This window comes from Oncorhynchus clarkii, chromosome 14, assembly GCF_045791955.1.
Source record: "Oncorhynchus clarkii lewisi isolate Uvic-CL-2024 chromosome 14, UVic_Ocla_1.0, whole genome shotgun sequence".
NCBI classification, from domain to species: domain Eukaryota; kingdom Metazoa; phylum Chordata; class Actinopteri; order Salmoniformes; family Salmonidae; genus Oncorhynchus; species Oncorhynchus clarkii.
The window spans coordinates 29,647,007-29,663,265 of NC_092160.1; the positions used below are offsets into that span (position 1 = coordinate 29,647,007).

General features: G+C 46.8%; 1 protein-coding gene across 3 annotated transcripts in view; it reads left to right on the top strand.

Annotated features, from left to right (window-relative positions):
• The window catches only part of LOC139366494 (SH3 domain and tetratricopeptide repeat-containing protein 2-like), a 46,502-nt gene extending 30,530 nt beyond the window's left edge, over window positions 1-15,972 (top strand). For 2 of the 3 annotated variants that reach the window (XM_071104019.1, XM_071104018.1), the window contains 15 exons: window positions 2,617-2,753; window positions 3,475-3,525; window positions 4,257-4,513; window positions 4,714-4,908; window positions 5,113-5,414; window positions 5,682-5,913; window positions 7,357-7,683; window positions 8,187-8,407; window positions 9,270-9,436; window positions 10,254-10,431; window positions 11,461-11,611; window positions 12,152-12,274; window positions 12,521-12,671; window positions 12,855-13,051; window positions 14,062-15,972. In XM_071104019.1, coding sequence (XP_070960120.1) covers window positions 2,617-2,753; window positions 3,475-3,525; window positions 4,257-4,513; window positions 4,714-4,908; window positions 5,113-5,414; window positions 5,682-5,913; window positions 7,357-7,683; window positions 8,187-8,407; window positions 9,270-9,436; window positions 10,254-10,431; window positions 11,461-11,611; window positions 12,152-12,274; window positions 12,521-12,671; window positions 12,855-13,051; window positions 14,062-14,535 — 3,163 coding nt within the window. In that variant the 3' untranslated portion in view covers window positions 14,536-15,972. The remainder of the gene's footprint in view (window positions 1-2,616; window positions 2,754-3,474; window positions 3,526-4,256; window positions 4,514-4,713; window positions 4,909-5,112; window positions 5,415-5,681; window positions 5,914-7,356; window positions 7,684-8,186; window positions 8,408-9,269; window positions 9,437-10,253; window positions 10,432-11,460; window positions 11,612-12,151; window positions 12,275-12,520; window positions 12,672-12,854; window positions 13,052-14,061) is intronic. The other variant, XR_011626771.1, reaches the window with a different exon arrangement.
• Window positions 15,973-16,259: the final 287 nt, after the last annotated feature.

The following is a 16,259-nucleotide window of genomic DNA, read 5'->3' on the forward strand; positions in this document are numbered from 1 at the left end:
GTGAGGGCTATACATAACATCATTACAATACTAAACCACTGTGAGGGCTATACATAACATCATTACAATACTAAACCACTGTGAGGGCTATACATAACATCATTACAATACTAAACCACTGTGAGGGCTATACATAACATCATTACAATACTAAACCACTGTGAGGGCTATACATAACATCATTACAATACTAAACCACTGTGAGGGCTATACATAACATCATTACAATACTAAACCACTGTGAGGGCTATACATAACATCATTACAATACTAAACCACTGTGAGGACTATACATAACATCATTACAATACTAAACCACTGTGAGGGCTATACATAACATCATTACAATACTAAACCACTGTGAGGACTATACATAACATCATTACAATACTAAACCACTGTGAGGGCTATACATAACATCATTACAATACTAAACCACTGTGAGGGCTATACATAACATCATTACAATACCAAACCACTGTGAGGGCTATACATAACATCATAACATCATTACAATACCAAACCACTGTGAGGACTATACATAACATCATTACAATACTAAACCACTGTGAGGACTATACATAACATCATTACAATACCAAACCACTGTGAGGACTATACATAACATCATTACAATACTAAACCACTGTGAGGGCTATACATAACATCATTACAATACCAAACCACTGTGAGGGCTATACATAACATCATTACAATACCAAACCACTGTGAGGGCTATACATAACATCATAACATCATTACAATACCAAACCACTGTGAGGGCTATACATAACATCATTACAATACCAAACCACTGTGAGGGCTATACATAACATCATTACAATACTAAACCACTGTGAGGGCTATACATAACATCATTACAATACTAAACCACTGTGAGGACTATACATAACATCATTACTATACCAAACCACTGTGAGGGCTATACATAACATCATTACATCATTACAATACCAAACCACTGTGAGGGCTATACATAACATCATTACAATACCAAACCACTGTGAGGGCTATACTTAACATCATTACAATACCAAACCACTGTGAGGGCTATACATAACATCATAACATCATTACAAAACCAAACCAATAATGTTCTTTGTGCACAATCTAATTACCTCAATTTGTATTTTCTTTCAAAACATGTTTTTATTCATCCATCAACTCTTCTCAGTCTTCTAGGAACAGTTAGGACCGCAGACAATGTGTCATGTTTTCTGTTCACATTTACATGGTCTATCTGTTTATCTGTTGTCAATAGTAGAGGCTTAAGGTGGAGGGATGGAGGTGTAAAGAGATGGAGGGATGGAGTGATGGAGGAATGGAGGTGTAAAGAGATGGAGGGATGGAGTGATGGAGGTGTAAAGAGATGGGCTGCGATGGAGGGATGGAGGGATGGAGTGATGGAGGGATGGAGGGATGGAGGGATGGATGGATGGAGGTGTAAAGAGATGGGCTGCGATGGAGGGATGGAAGGATGGAGGGATGGAGGGATGGAGGGATGGAGGTGTAAAGAGATGGAGGGATGGAGGTGTAAAGAGATGGGCTGAGATGGAGGGATGGAGGGATGGAGGGATGGAGGGATGGAGAGATGGAGGGATGGAGGTGTAAAGAGATGGGCTGCGATGGAGGGATGGAAGGATGGAGGGGTGGAGGGATGGAGGGATGGAGGTGTAAAGAGATGGAGGGATGGAGGTGTAAAGAGATGGGCTGCAATGGAGGGATGGAGGTGTAAAGAGATGGGCTGGGATGGAAGGATGGAGGGATGGAGGGATGGAGGGATGGAGGTGTAAAGAGATGGAGGGATGGAGGTGTAAAGAGATGGAGGGATGGAGGGATGGAGGGATGGAGGGATGGAGGTGTAAAGAGATGGGCTGCGATGGAGTTTATGGCGGGATGGAGGGATGGAGGGATGGAGGGATGGAGGTGTAAAGAGATGGAGGGATGGAGGGATGGAGGTGTAAAGAGATGGGCTGCGATGGAGGGATGGAGGTGTAAAGAGATGGAGGGATGGAGGGATGGAGGTGTAAAGAGATGGAGGGATGGAGGGATGGAGGGATGGAGGGATGGAGGGATGGAGGTGTAAAGAGATGGAGGGATGGAGGGATGGAGGTGTAAAGAGATGGAGGGATGGAGGTGTAAAGAGATGGAGGGATGGAGGTGTAAAGAGATGGGCTGCGATGGAGGGATGGAGGTGTAAAGAGATGGGCTGCGATGGAGGGATGGAGGGATGGAGGGATGGAGGTGTAAAGAGATGGAGGGATGGAGGTGTAAATAGATGGAGGGATGGAGGTGTAAAGAGATGGAGGGATGGAGGTGTAAAGAGATGGGCTGCGATGGAGGGATGGAGGGATGGAGACATGGGGGTGTAAAGAGATGGAGGGATGGAGGTGTAAAGAGATGGAGGGATGGAGACATGAGGGTGTAAAGAGATGGGCTGTGATGGAGGGATGGAGGGATGGAGGGATGGAGGGTGGAGCGATGGAGGGGTGGTTGAGAGCAGAGTCATGTGGGTGATAATGCTTTCTTTGTCTCTCTCCCCCTCCCTCTCTCTGCCCTCTCTCTACTCTCTCGCTCTCTCTTCCTCCCTCTCAGAGATGGACAACTTGTGTTTCTGAGTGAGGAGGAACGTGCGTCTCTGTCCCAGGTTAACCCCTGTAGTACTGAGCCCAAAGACAGTGACCTCCTAGAGAGACTCTTCTCCTCTGACATAAGTACTGTCTACAGACTAGGTAGGGGGAGGATCACTCAGTCTATACGGTATGGGAAATTAATGAGTTCTGTCAGACTACTGTAGGTAAAGAAACACCGTGTTTTACTGAGTACTGTCAGACTACTGTAGGTAGGGAACCACTGTGTTTTACTGAGTACTGTCAGGCTACTGTAGGTAGAGAACCACTGTGTTTTACTGAGTACTATCAGACTACTGTAGGTAGAGAACCACTGTGTTTTACTGAGTACTATCAGACTACTGTAGGTAGAGAACCATTGTGTTTTACTGAGTACTGTCAGACTACTGTAGGTAGAGAACCACTGTGTTTTACTGAGTACTATCAAACTACTGTAGGTAGAGAACCACTGTGTTTTACTGAGTACTATCAGACTACTGTAGGTAGAGAACCACTGTGTTTTACTGAGTACTATCAGACTACTGTAGGTAGAGAACCATTGTGTTTTACTGAGTAATGTCAGACTACTGTAGGTAGAGAACCATTGTGTTTTACTGAGTAATGTCAGACTACTGTAGGTAGGGAACCACTGTGTTTTACTGAGTACTATCAGACTACTGTAGGTAGAGAACCATTGTGTTTTACTGAGTACTATCAGACTACTGTAGGTAGAGAACCACTGTGTTTTACTGAGTAATGTCAGACTACTGTAGGTAGAGAACCACTGTGTTTGTATGTATGTAAACTTTAGGTGGTTAAATATATGCATGTGTTCTTCCCACAGACAGACTGGATCAGTCTGACTTTACGTACATCAGAAACCAACCTAAACAAGGTTAGTAATACGTTATCTAAACAACAAGGTAATACTATGTTTATCGAAGTTAATACGTTGTTTATCAGATTCTTAATACAGCGACAGCTGAATGGTAGAGTACTGTTGAGAGGCCATTATAAACTGTGCGGTTCCAGCCCTGAATGCTTATTGGCTGACAGCCGTGGTATATCAGACCGTACACCATGGGTATAATAAAACATTTTTACTGCTCTAATTATGTTGGTAACTAGTTTACAATAGCAATTAGGCACCTCAGGGGTTTGTGGTATATGGCCAATATACCACGGCTAAGGGCTATGTCCAGAAGAATATATTCCAAAGTCCCTCATGTCTTATTGCTTATAACCTTCTGTCTCAGTCAAAGACAATAATATTTTCTCCTGACAGCTGTAGATGTTTTGGAAACAACAGAGAGAACAGGGAACTCTATACAAAGTCAAACTCTTAGCTTTTCTTCCCTGTTTAGGAGGAGAGAAGGAAACTAATAATGTTTACCTTTTTGCAAATATGACATTTTACAAGGGAGAGAATATTGTATTATTTTGTTGAGAAGGCAGTATACACATTGCTGCACCAAGCTGAACTGCTAGTACAATTTACTCTGACAGCCAAGGATGTTTCATAGCCACATTTCTAATGCAGTTTACTTGAACAATGTACATTACATATAGTTTCATATGCAGTGTATCTAAACCCTTTCACTCAGTGTTCATATTTTTCTCTTTCAGAACATAAGCCCCCCACCAGTAGCCGGCAGTCCATCATCTCAGAGAAGAGTGACGCTACACTCCCATACCACTTCTCCTACGCATCCCAGAATGCTTTAGGGCGTGGCAGTGACGGGGAGCTGCTGTCCTTCAGTCTGGACGACACCTTCAGAGAGATGAACGAGTTCCAGGATGACCCAACCCTTTTCCTGGAGGAGGGGGAGGAGTCGGAGGTCTGTGACCCCACCTTGACCCTGCTCAACATGCATCACTTTCAGGTGAGAGGTCACAAGTTCACTGTTTAGAAATGGAAAGGATTTAGACATGTCTGGTTCATACAATTCACTTGTGTTTGTTAACTCATTCATTCATTCAAGCACTGTTGATTGGCAATAAAATACTCTATTATATCCTCTCCTCTCCTCTCCTCTCCTCTCCTCTCCTCTCATATCCTCTCCTCTCATATCCTTTCCTCCAGGAGGACTTCCTGCCCCTGTATGACCTCCACCACTCATTCCTGTGGCTGACGTTCTCAGGGCAGAGTGAGGAGGAGTTACTGGGCCACCTGGAGATTGTCAGGGAGGGGGCCAAGAGAACGGGCATGGCCTGGGCACACCGACGGGCATGCTTCCTACTGGGGAGGCTCTGCGCCAAGAAGCTCAAGTACTCCCAGGTAGGGCAGAAGGGAGGAACACTAGAGTACGCATACATGGATACAGCACACACACACACACACACACACACACACACACACACACACACACACACACACACACATGTACAAACACATACATTTATGCATGCCCTCACACACACAAACACACATGCATAACATGAGTGTGCTCTTCAATGTCCTTTTCTCACCCCTCTGTCCCAGGCCCGTGTGTATTACGAGGAAGCCCTTGGAGTCTTCGTCGACGGTTTCTCTGACCTCCCTCTCCTCATCGCCCTGTACACCAACCTCACAGCCATCTACCTCAAACAGAAGATGGCCGACAAGCTGCCCCCGACCCTGGAGAAGGCCAGTGCTCTGCTCCTCTGCCTCCCCAACCACACCTTCACCTCCCTGGATGAGTTTGAGCTGCTGAAGCTGGTGCTGCGGAGGTCTGTGGTGGAAGGGGACAAACACCTGGAGGCACGGGCCTGCTATCTCACCGCCAGCCTCTTCCTCCTCCTTAGGTTGGTGTTGTCTGTGTTGTCAATGCTTCCAAATGGCATCCAATTCCCTATATAGTGCAATACTTTCCACTAGGTCCCATAATGCTCTGGTCAAAGGTAATGCACTATATAGGGAATAAGCATGCCATTTGGGACACCACCTATGTACCTTGTTTTTATATATGTTTAATACACACACTGTATCACGTTTATGTGATTGTTGTATAATTAAAAGTTTGTTATAAATCAAGTATATAATCCTTATTATTATTACAATTATTAATATAGAAAGATAGATGATGCCCTGCCCTTCGCAGAGCGTCTCCAGTTCCTCACCGTTACCCTGTCTGCTGAGGAGGGGCGCCCCATCGCCCCCCTGGACCTCAACTGGCTTCTGTCCCGTCTCTACAACCGTAAATACATGCCCTACCTGGCCCTGGCATCACTCAGCCTCCACACTGGACATGATCACTCACTACAGGATGCCTTCCACAGGATAGAACTGTTCAGCAGGAACTCGGTAAGCTATGGTTTGTTTGTTAAGCAATCACTTTCTAATGTTTAAAAAACAAATGAAATATTACTACACAGTATACATCAGACTGGACCCTGTCTGTCAAAGATAATTCATAAAAATCCAAATCACTTCACAGATCTTGATTGTAAAGGGTTTAAACACAGTTTCCCATGCTTGTTCAATGAACCATTAACAATGAATGAACAAGCACCTGTGGAATGGTTGTTAAGACACTAACAGCTTACACTGAAGAGGCCTTCCTACTGACTCTGAAAAACACCGAAAGAAAGATGCCCAGGGTCCCTTCTCATCTGCGTGAACGTGCCTTAGGCATGCTGCAAGGAGGCATGAGGACTGCAGATGTGGCCAGGGCAATAAATTGCAACGTCCTATGACAGCGCTACAGGGTGACAGCTGATCGTCCTCGCAGTGGCAGACCACGTGTAACAACACCTGCACAGGATCGGTATATCCAAACATCACACCTGTGGGACAGGTATAGGATGCAACAACAACTGCCCGAGTTACACGAGGAACGCACAATCCCTCCATCAGTGCTCAGACTGTCCACAATAGGTTGAGAGAGACTGGACTGAGGGCTTGTAGGCCTGTTGTAAGGCAGGTCCTGGCAAAAAGTGCTCTTCACTGACAAGTCGCAGTTTTGTCTCACAAGGGGTGGTGGTCGGATTGGCGTTTATCAGCAAAGGAATGAGCGTTACACCGAGGCCTGTACTCTGGAGCGGGATCGATTTGGAGGTGGAGGGTCTGTCATGGTTGGGGCAGAGTGTCACAGCATCATCAGACTGAGCTCGTTGTCATTGCAGACAATCTCAACGCTGTGCGTTACAGAGACGACATCCTCCTCCCTCATGTGGTACCCTTCCTGCAGGCTCATCCTGACATGACCCTCCAGCATGCCACCAGCCATACTGCTCGTTCTGTGTGTGATTTCCTGTAAGACAGGAATGTCAGTGTTCTGCCATGGCCAGCGAAGAGCCCAGATCTCAATCCCATTGAGCACGTCTGGGACCTGTTGGATCGGAGGGTGAGGGCTAGGGCCATTCTCCCCAGAAATGTCTGGGAACTTGCAGGTGCCTTGGTGGAAGAGTTGGGTAACATCTCACAGAAAGAACTGGCAAATATGGTGCAGTGCATGAGGAGGAGATGCACGGCATTACTTAATGCAGCTGGTGGCCACACCAGATACTGACTGTTACTTTTGATTTTGACCCCCCCTTTGTTCAGGGACACATAATTCAATTTCTGTTAGTCACATGTCTGTGGAATTTGTTCAGTTTATGTCTCAGTTGTTGAATCTTGTTATGTTCATACAAATATTTACACATGTTAAGTTTGCTGAAAATAAACGCAGTTGACAGTGAGAGGACGTGTCTTTTTTGCTGAGTTTATAATTCTTCAAATATTTTACATGTAAATGTGTCATAGGTGCGTCTGAACCCGCGATGGAAAGAGGGGACGTCTCTTCTCCCAGCCCAGATCGTGGTGTACCTGCAGCAGGCTCTGGCAATTGCGGAGCGGGGTGACGACCTTAAGACCCAGAGAGACCTATGTCTGGGCCTGGCCTGTGTTTACCAGCAACACGGGGCCCTGGAGAAGGCCCTGCTCTGTGCCCAGCAGGCTGTACAGACCGGGGGGGGTATCAACGAGGAGGAGGGGTTTGAGGCGTCAGTACTGCTGGGATGGCTGTTAGTCTTGACGGGACAGCTTGAGAGGGCACAGAACACCTTGCAGCCACTATTACAGTCTCTACAGGTAACTACTGTCTCTACAGGTAACTAAACTACACTCTCTCAGGTAACTACAGTCCCTACAGGTAACTACAGTCTCTACAGGTAACTACACTCTCTCCGGTAACTACAGTCTCTACAGGTAACTACAGTCTCTACAGGTAACTACAGTCTCAGGTAACTACAGTCTCTAAAGTCAACTACAGTCTCTACAGGTAACTACAGTCTCTCTGGTAACTACAGTCTCTACAGGTAACTACAGTCTCTCAGGTAACTACAGTCTCTACAGGTAACTACAGTCTCTCAGGTAACTACAGTCTCTATAGGTAACTACAGTCTCTAGAGGTAACTACAGTCTCTACAGGTCACTACAGTCTCTACAGTAACTACAGTCTCTATCTTTATCTCTACAATATTATGAGTATCATCATCACCACCTGCTTGTGTTACAGTAGTTTTTAACAGGACTTGTAAAGATCTTTTAATCAATGAATCAATCAAACCTCTATCTCCTTTCTTTCCTTGCAGGGAACCGACAGCCCGACCCAGAGGGGAGTGATCCACAACCTGCTGGCTCTGTGTCTGCGGCAGCAGGGTGGCATCCCCGAAGCTGGCAGCCACCTCCACTATGCCCTCACCATCTCCAGGGAGAGTGGCAACCAGAGGAACCAGGCCCTGGCCCTCGCCAACCTGGGCTGCCTGGCACTGGGCGTGGGAGCACCCACACTGGCAGAACGATTCCTATTCAGGTCAGCAAGGAGGGAAGGTGTGTGGGGCTGAGGGGGCAGTGGGTCAGAAGTGTGTGTGTGTGTGTGTGATTGTGTGTGTGTGTGTGTGTGTGTGTGTGTGTGTGTGTGTGTGTGTGTGTGTGTGTGTGTGTGTGTGTGTGTGTGTGTGCGTGTGTGCGTGCGTGTGCATGTGTGTGTGTGTGCGTATACAGTAGGTGACTGAGGGATATACAGGTCTCTGTGGCTGTAGCCTGTTAAATGAGAGGGACTGTTTCCTACTGTATATCCCTCAGGTCTCTGTGGTTGTAGCCTGCTAAATGAGAGGGACTGTTTCCTTCTGTCTATCCCTCAGGTCTCTGTGGTTGTAGCCTGTTAAATGAGAGGGACTGTTTCCTACTGTATGTCCCTCAGGTCTCTGTGGTTGTAGCCTGTTAAATGAGAGGGACTGTTTCCTACTGTATGTCCCTCAGGTCTCTGTGGTTGTAGCCTGCTAAATGAGAGGGACTGTTTCCTTCTGTCTATCCCTCAGGTCTCTGTTGTTGTAGCCTGCTAAATGAGAGGGACTGTTTCCTACTGTATATCCCTCAGGTCTCTGTGGTTGTAGCCTGTTAAATGAGAGGGACTGTTTCCTACTGTATGGCCCTCAGGTCTCTGTGGTTGTAGCCTGTTAAATGAGAGGGACTGTTTCCTACTGTATATCCCTCAGGTCTCTGTGGTTGTAGCCTGTTAAATGAGAGGGACTGTTTCCTACTGTATGTCCCTCAGGTCTCTGTGGTTGTAGCCTGTTAAATGAGAGGGACTGTTTCCTACTGTATGGCCCTCAGGTCTCTGTGGTTGTAGCCTGCTAAATGAGAGGGACTGTTTCCTACTGTATATCCCTCAGGTCTCTGTGGTTGTTCCTGGAGATCTGGGAGAGTCCCGTTGACGAGGAACACGTCCAGACCTACCTATGGTTGGGGCGGAGCTACAAGGACAGGGGGAGGAGCCAGGATGCCAGGCTGTGTTATGAGATGGGCCTCCTCATCTCCCTCCAGGCCAGGAATCTACCCAGTGAGTTACCTTAACCCTAACCCTCCACAACAGGAATCTACCCAGTAAATATCACTGTCAAAACTAACCCGAAACCTAAACCTAACCTTAACGCTAGTTCAACAAAACTACGAAAGACAACAATCAATCACGATCATGTAAATCAAAAGGAGCTACTATCTGAACTTTTGCCTCTTTCTTCTGTCATCTTCTGTCTCTGTCCTCTTGTGTGTCTGTCCTCTTATGTCTATGTCCTCTTGTTTCTCTGTCCTCTTGTTTCTCTGTCCTCTTGTGTCTCTGTCCTCTGTCCTCTGGTGTCTGTGTCCTCTTGTGTCTGTCCTCTGTTGTCTTGTGTCTCTGTTGTCTGGTGTCTCTGTCCTCTTGTGTTCTGTGTCCTCTCTGTTGTCTGGTGTCTCTGTCCTCTTGTGTCCTGTGTCCTCTTGTGCCTCTGTCCTCTGACCTCTTGTGTCTCTGTCCTCTCGTTTCTCTGTCATCTTGTGTCTCTGTCCTCTTGTGTCTCTGTCCTCTGTCCTCTTGTGTCTCTGTCCTCTTGTGTCTCTGTCTTCTGTCCTTTGTCTTCTATCCTCTGTCCTTTTCTGTCTCTGTCCCCTGTCCTCTTATGTCTGTCCTGTGTCCTCTTGTGTGTCTGTCCTCTTGTGTCTCTGTCTTCTGTCCTCTGTCTTCTGTCCTCTTGTGTCTCTGTCCTCTGTCTTCTGTCCTCTTGTGTCTGGTGTCTCTGTCCTCTTCTGTCCTCTGTCCTCTTGTGCCTGTCCTGTGTCCTCTTGTGTCTCTGTCCTCTTGTGTCTCTGTCCTCTTGTGTGTCTCTCTCTCTCTCTAGGTCAGATGGTGGTGGCTAAAGTCCTGAGTCGTCACTATGCTGACGTGCTGCTGTATGGACAGAGTATCCTCTACTATGAGCATTGTGTGTCTGTGTCCAGGGACCTGAAGGACAAGAGACTAGAGGGAGAATATCTAGAGATCCTCAGTAGCCTCTATCTGTCCCTCAATACTGAGAAGTAGGTTTATATATCTGTCTGTCTCTGCCTCTCCCTCAATACTGAGAAGTAGGTGTATATATCTGTCTGTCTCTACCTCTGCCTCAATACTGAGAAGTAGGTTTATATATCTGTCTGTCTCTACCTCTCCCTCAATACTGAGAAGTAGGTTTATATATCTGTCTGTCTCTACCTGTCCCTCAATACTGAGAAGTAGGTGTATATATCTGTCTGTCTCTACCTGTCCCTCAATACTGAGAAGTAGGTTTATATATCTGTCTGTCTCTGCCTCTCCCTCAATACTGAGAAATAGGTTTATATATCTGTCTGTCTGTCTCTACCTCTGCCTCAATACTGAGAAGTAGGTTTATATATCTGTCTGTCTCTACCTCTCCCTCAATACTGAGAAGTAGGTTTATATATCTGTCTGTCACTACCTCTGCCTCAATACTGAGAAGAAGGTTTATATATCTGTCTCAATTTCGATCTCTCCCTCTGTGTCTATCTCTCTCTCTGTGTCTATCTCTCTCTCTGTGTCTATCTCTCTCTCTGTGTCTATCTCTCCCTCTGTGTCTATCTCTCTCTGTGTCTCTCTCTCTCTCTCTCTGTCTATCTCTCTCTCTGTGTCTATCTCTCTCTCTGTGTCTATCTCTCTCTGTGTCTATCTCTCCCTCTGTGTCTATCTCACCCTCTGTGTCTATCTCTCTTTGTGTCTATCTCTCTCTCTGTGTATATCTCTCCCTCTGTGTCTCTCTCTCTCTCTGTGTATATATCTCTCTCTGTGTCTATCTCTCCCTCTGTGTCTATCTCTCCCTCTGTGTCTATCTCTCTCTGTGTCTATCTCTCCCTCTGTGTCTATCTTTCTCTCTGTGTCTATCTTTCTCTCTGTGTCCATCTCTCCCTCTGTGTCCATCTCTCTCTCTCCCTATCAACACTGCAAAGTAACTGCTTTGAGTGAATTTCTGTTTTGCTATTCTCAGATCATCAAGGAAGTCTCTGGACTACAGTAAGCAGAGTCTGAGGATTAATACAGTTATTCAATTCAAACAGATCATCAAGGAAGTCTCTTGACTACAGTAAGCAGAGTCTGCGTATCTCCATCGACCTGGGGAAGAGAGAGGAAGAGTCAGAGACCTGGCTTCAGGTGGGACGCATCTACTACCTCATCCATGAAGACGAACTGGCTGACATGTACCTACAGGTGAGTTCAGATATATATATATATATATATATATATATATATATATATATATATATATATATAGAGAGAGAGAGAGAGAGAGAGAGAGAGAGAGACATTTACTACCTCATCCACAAAGACGAATTTGCTGACAGGACCCCTCACTGTGGGAGAAGGGGAGGGAGGGAGGACAAGAAGAGCAGGCAAAGGGAAGTAGATTAGTGTCCCTCTGTGTTCCTGCATAAACATTATGGACTTGTATCAGTCAACAACCACAGTGATGACCATCTACTCCCCACACCTGACCTATAATCACACGGGATCAAATCATCATATCATCATAGGGTTTTATCATATGATGTCACAATCTGTTTCTCTACAAACCTTGTTTATAACATCCTGCATTGCATGACCCAAAATGCCAAACAACAAGGTAAGAGTTTAATGAATTATAGGTCCCATGTTCTAGTCCTGCTACTTTGACCATACGAGACACTCCCTCACAGCATTGGATCAATACGGTGATGTATTGATTATGAATCGATTATGATTGATTGGCAGGCGGCAGTGAAGACAGCCCTGAGGATGAACGACCCACGCTTTGCCATGAGTATCTACGAGGAGGCAGGAGACGTCTTCTTCAAAGGCAACAGGAACAGACTGGCGTCACTGCCCTTCTACAGGGTATCATTGAATTGAATAAACTTTATTGGTCACCAGAGAAGGAAGTTAGGTTGTGGAGTGTCTATCTACTCCTTGAGTTTGCAGATTTTTCAGATTTATTGATAACGTTTATATCAAAGTTACTTTCTGTATAATAGTTTCAGTTAAATTGGAAATGTACACACATTTACAACAGGTGTGTCTTTATACTCTGGCCTGTTAAAAGCAACACATTATAACACCAGTGGTTCTCTACTCTTGTTTTAGGACGGCAGTCTCCCTTTTGCTCGGAGTATCCGTGACATCGACTCAGAGTTCAGACTGCTGAGTAAACTGACTGAACTGCTGATGACCCAGGAAGAACATGAAGAGGCTCTACAGTACGCCATTCTGGCTGTACAGATCAGCACCAAAACAGGTACTGTAGGAGGGAGGGACAGAGTTCAATTTCCACTTTTATGACCTGGAACGGGATTTGAAGCAGAAACCCTTCGGCTTCCAGCTACTGGTCTGCTTCCTCTAACCAGGACTGCCAATCTTGGTTTGAATCTATTCATTCCATTGGTGTAGATAACCATCATGCTATGTTATTGTCCTCCAGGTGTGTGTGTGAACGAGCGCGCAGCGTACCACCGTCTGGCTACAGTGTACTACAGTCTGGAGCAGTATGAGATGACAGAGAACTACTATCTCAAGTCTCTGTCTCTCAGCCCTGCTGTACTGCAGCACCCCCTGGAGGCTAGATACTACACCAAGCTCTACTGCAGGCTGGGGGACCTGACCCTGCACAAACTAAAGGTAAAGGCCCCGGCTCTGAAGGGCAGAAGTACTGCTGATTGTCTTTACTATCGGGTAGTTCATTAACCTGTACAGGCTTTCCAGTTGAATAGCACTTCAGTATGTGAGAGAGAAACATGGGCTCCTGAGTGGTGCAGCGGTCTAAGGCACTGCATCTCTGTGCTAGAGGTGTCACAACCAGTTGTGATTGGGAGTCCCATAGGGCAGTGCACAATTGGCCCAGCGTCGTTAGGGTTTGGCCTGTAAATAAGAATTTGTTCTTAACTGACTTGCCTAGTTAGAAATAGTAACAAACCCTTTTACACTTTTAATGAATACCTGTACATTAACTAAAAGGCCAATTATTCCCAACACCTCTGTCCTCCTCCTCTCCCCCATCTCTCCATTTCCCTGCCTTCCTATCCTCTCGCCCATCTCCCCCTTGCCCTCCTCTCCTCCATCTCTCTCCCCCTCTTCTCCTCCATCTCCCCTTCCCTCCTCTCCTCCATCTCTCACCCCCGCTGCCCTCCTCTCCTCCATCTCCCACTGCCCTCCTCTCCTCCATCTCCCCTCACCCTCCTCTCCTCCATCTCTCCCCATGCCCTTCTCTCCTCCATCTCTCCCCTGCCCTCCTCTCCTCCATCTCTCCCCATGCCCTTCTCTCCTCCATCTCTCCCCTGCCCTCCTCTCCTCCATCTCCCCCCTGCCCTCCTCTCCTCCATCTCCCCCTGCCCTCCTCTCCTCCATCTCTCCCCATGCCCTTCTCTCCTCCATCTCTCCCCTGCCCTCCTCTCCTCCATCTCCCCTGCCCTCCTCTCCTCCATCTCTCCCCATGCCCTTCTCTCCTCCATCTCTCCCCTGCCCTCCTCTCCTCCATCTCCCCCTGCCCTCCTCTCCTGCATCTACCCTGCCCTCCTCTGCTCCACCCCTACCCTTTTTATCTCCCCCCTGCTTCCCTTCTCTCCTCTCATCCACCACCAACCTCCTCTCCTCCATCTCTCCTCCCATCCCCCCTACCTTCCTTTCCCCAGGATGCCTATGACTCGATGGGCTACTTTCAGCTTGCTCAGGCTGCTGCCCTGGAGGACCGTGCCAACCCACAGGCACTGTATGTGGTCTACATGAAGCTGGCAGAGATCCATGCCAACCACATGCCAGACCCACTGCTCTGCCAGGCTTACAGGGACAGGGCACAGAGCCTGAGGAGGGAACTCTCTGGGCTAGGAGAGACGGATGGGAGGGGAGGAATGGCAGAGGGGAGGGGACGAGAGATGGAGGGGAGGGGAGGAGAGATGGAGGGGAGGGGAGGAGAGATGGAGGGGAGGGGAGGAGAGACGGACGGGAGGGGAGGAGAGACGGACGGGAGGGGAGGAGAGATGGAGGAGAGGGGAGGAGAGATGGAGGGGAGGAGATACAGAAGGGAGGGGAGGAGAGACGGAGGGGAGGAGAGGAGAGACGGACGGGAGGGGAGGAGAGACGGAGGAGAGGGGAGGAGAGACATGTGATACAGACCCGGAGACGAGAAACACAGACATGAACGAGATCTAGCCAGAGACTAGATGTGGTGAGTCTACATATACTATACACAAAGAGGCTGTTGACATGGACAGTGCATAGAGCCTGAGGTTGGAGCCTGCTTGACTATGGGAGACATGGAGAGGGTAGAGACAGAGGGACAACACACAGGACTGGGAGACATGGAGAGAGGAGAGACAGACAGGACATCCCAACACTATAGAGAGTAGAAACACAGAGAGACAGCATAGAGTCACAGAAACAGAGACTGAGACTGGATGTTGTGACTATCAATGCAGAAGCTAACTCCAAAGATGCTAACTGTAAGGATAGCAGACAGATCAATCGAGATAGCCATGAAACATATTCTGATGTGTTTTTAAAGGAGACCGAGACACCAGTCAGTCAAACCCAGACAAGAACCTCACAGAGGCTACTCACACAGACCAAGACACTGACAGTACAGACACAAGCCCTTGTCAAGCAGACGTTGAACACACACATAATGACTATACAACAACAAGCAGTGTATTTGTAGACACTACAATAACAGAGGAAACTGACAGTACAGACAGAATACCTTGTGACCCTAACACCACAGAGACTATGCCAACAGACACATGCATCAAACATAGCAACTGAACAACCACAGACACAGATAAAGACACACCCTACAAAGACAGCCCTACAGACAGCAGTGGCACAGACACAGATCCTCTTCAAGACAGACACAGAGGTAACCCATGTAGACAGCCCTACAGACTGCAGTGCCACAGACACAGATCCTCTCCAAGACAGACACAGAGGTAACCCATGGAGACAGCCCTACAGACAGCAGTGCCACAGACACAGATCCTCTTCAAGACAGACACAGAGGTAAACCATGGAGACAGCCCTACAGACAGCAGTGCCACAGACACAGATCCTCTTCAAGACAGACACAGAGGTAGCCCATGGAGACAGCCCTACAGACAGCAGTCCCACAGACACAGATCCTCTCCAAGACAGACACAGAGGTAACCCATGGAGACAGCCCTACAGACAGCAGTCCCACAGACACAGAGGTAACCCATGGAGACAGCCCTACAGACACATGTACAGACACTGATATCGATTGTTCAGACAGTAACATTATAAAGACAGACAGACATCGTTCAGCCACAGACTAACCAGGATGATGATAGATTTGTTCACACCCTCACAGATACTCTCCATAAAGATAGCATCACTCCTACAGCTATTTAGACTAACAAATATGTCGACCATCTTTACTATGTCTAGCTTTGTTTTTTTCCCATGAATATTGTCTGTGTGTAATTATGAAGAGCAATTTTTCTATAGTTTATATACTCTGTATATTACAGAGGTTTATAAAGCTTTGTAAATATGTAGTTTTTATAACTGAATTAAAGTTATGTATGACTAGAGCGTTGTGTTTGTTTTGGTGTTATTCAGTTGTAAGGATTTGTCAACCAACCCTAACATACATCTTAAACTTAGGCTAGAGTTTCTAAATAACAAACGGGTCATTTAGTCAATATTTCTAAATATCATTTATTTTTATTTCACCTTTATTTAACCAGGTAGGCCAGTTCTCAATTACAACTGCGACCTGGCCAAGATAAAGCAAAGCAGTGTGACAAACACAGAGTTACACATGGGATAAACAAACGTACAGTCAGTAACATAATAGAAACATCTATGTACAGTGTGT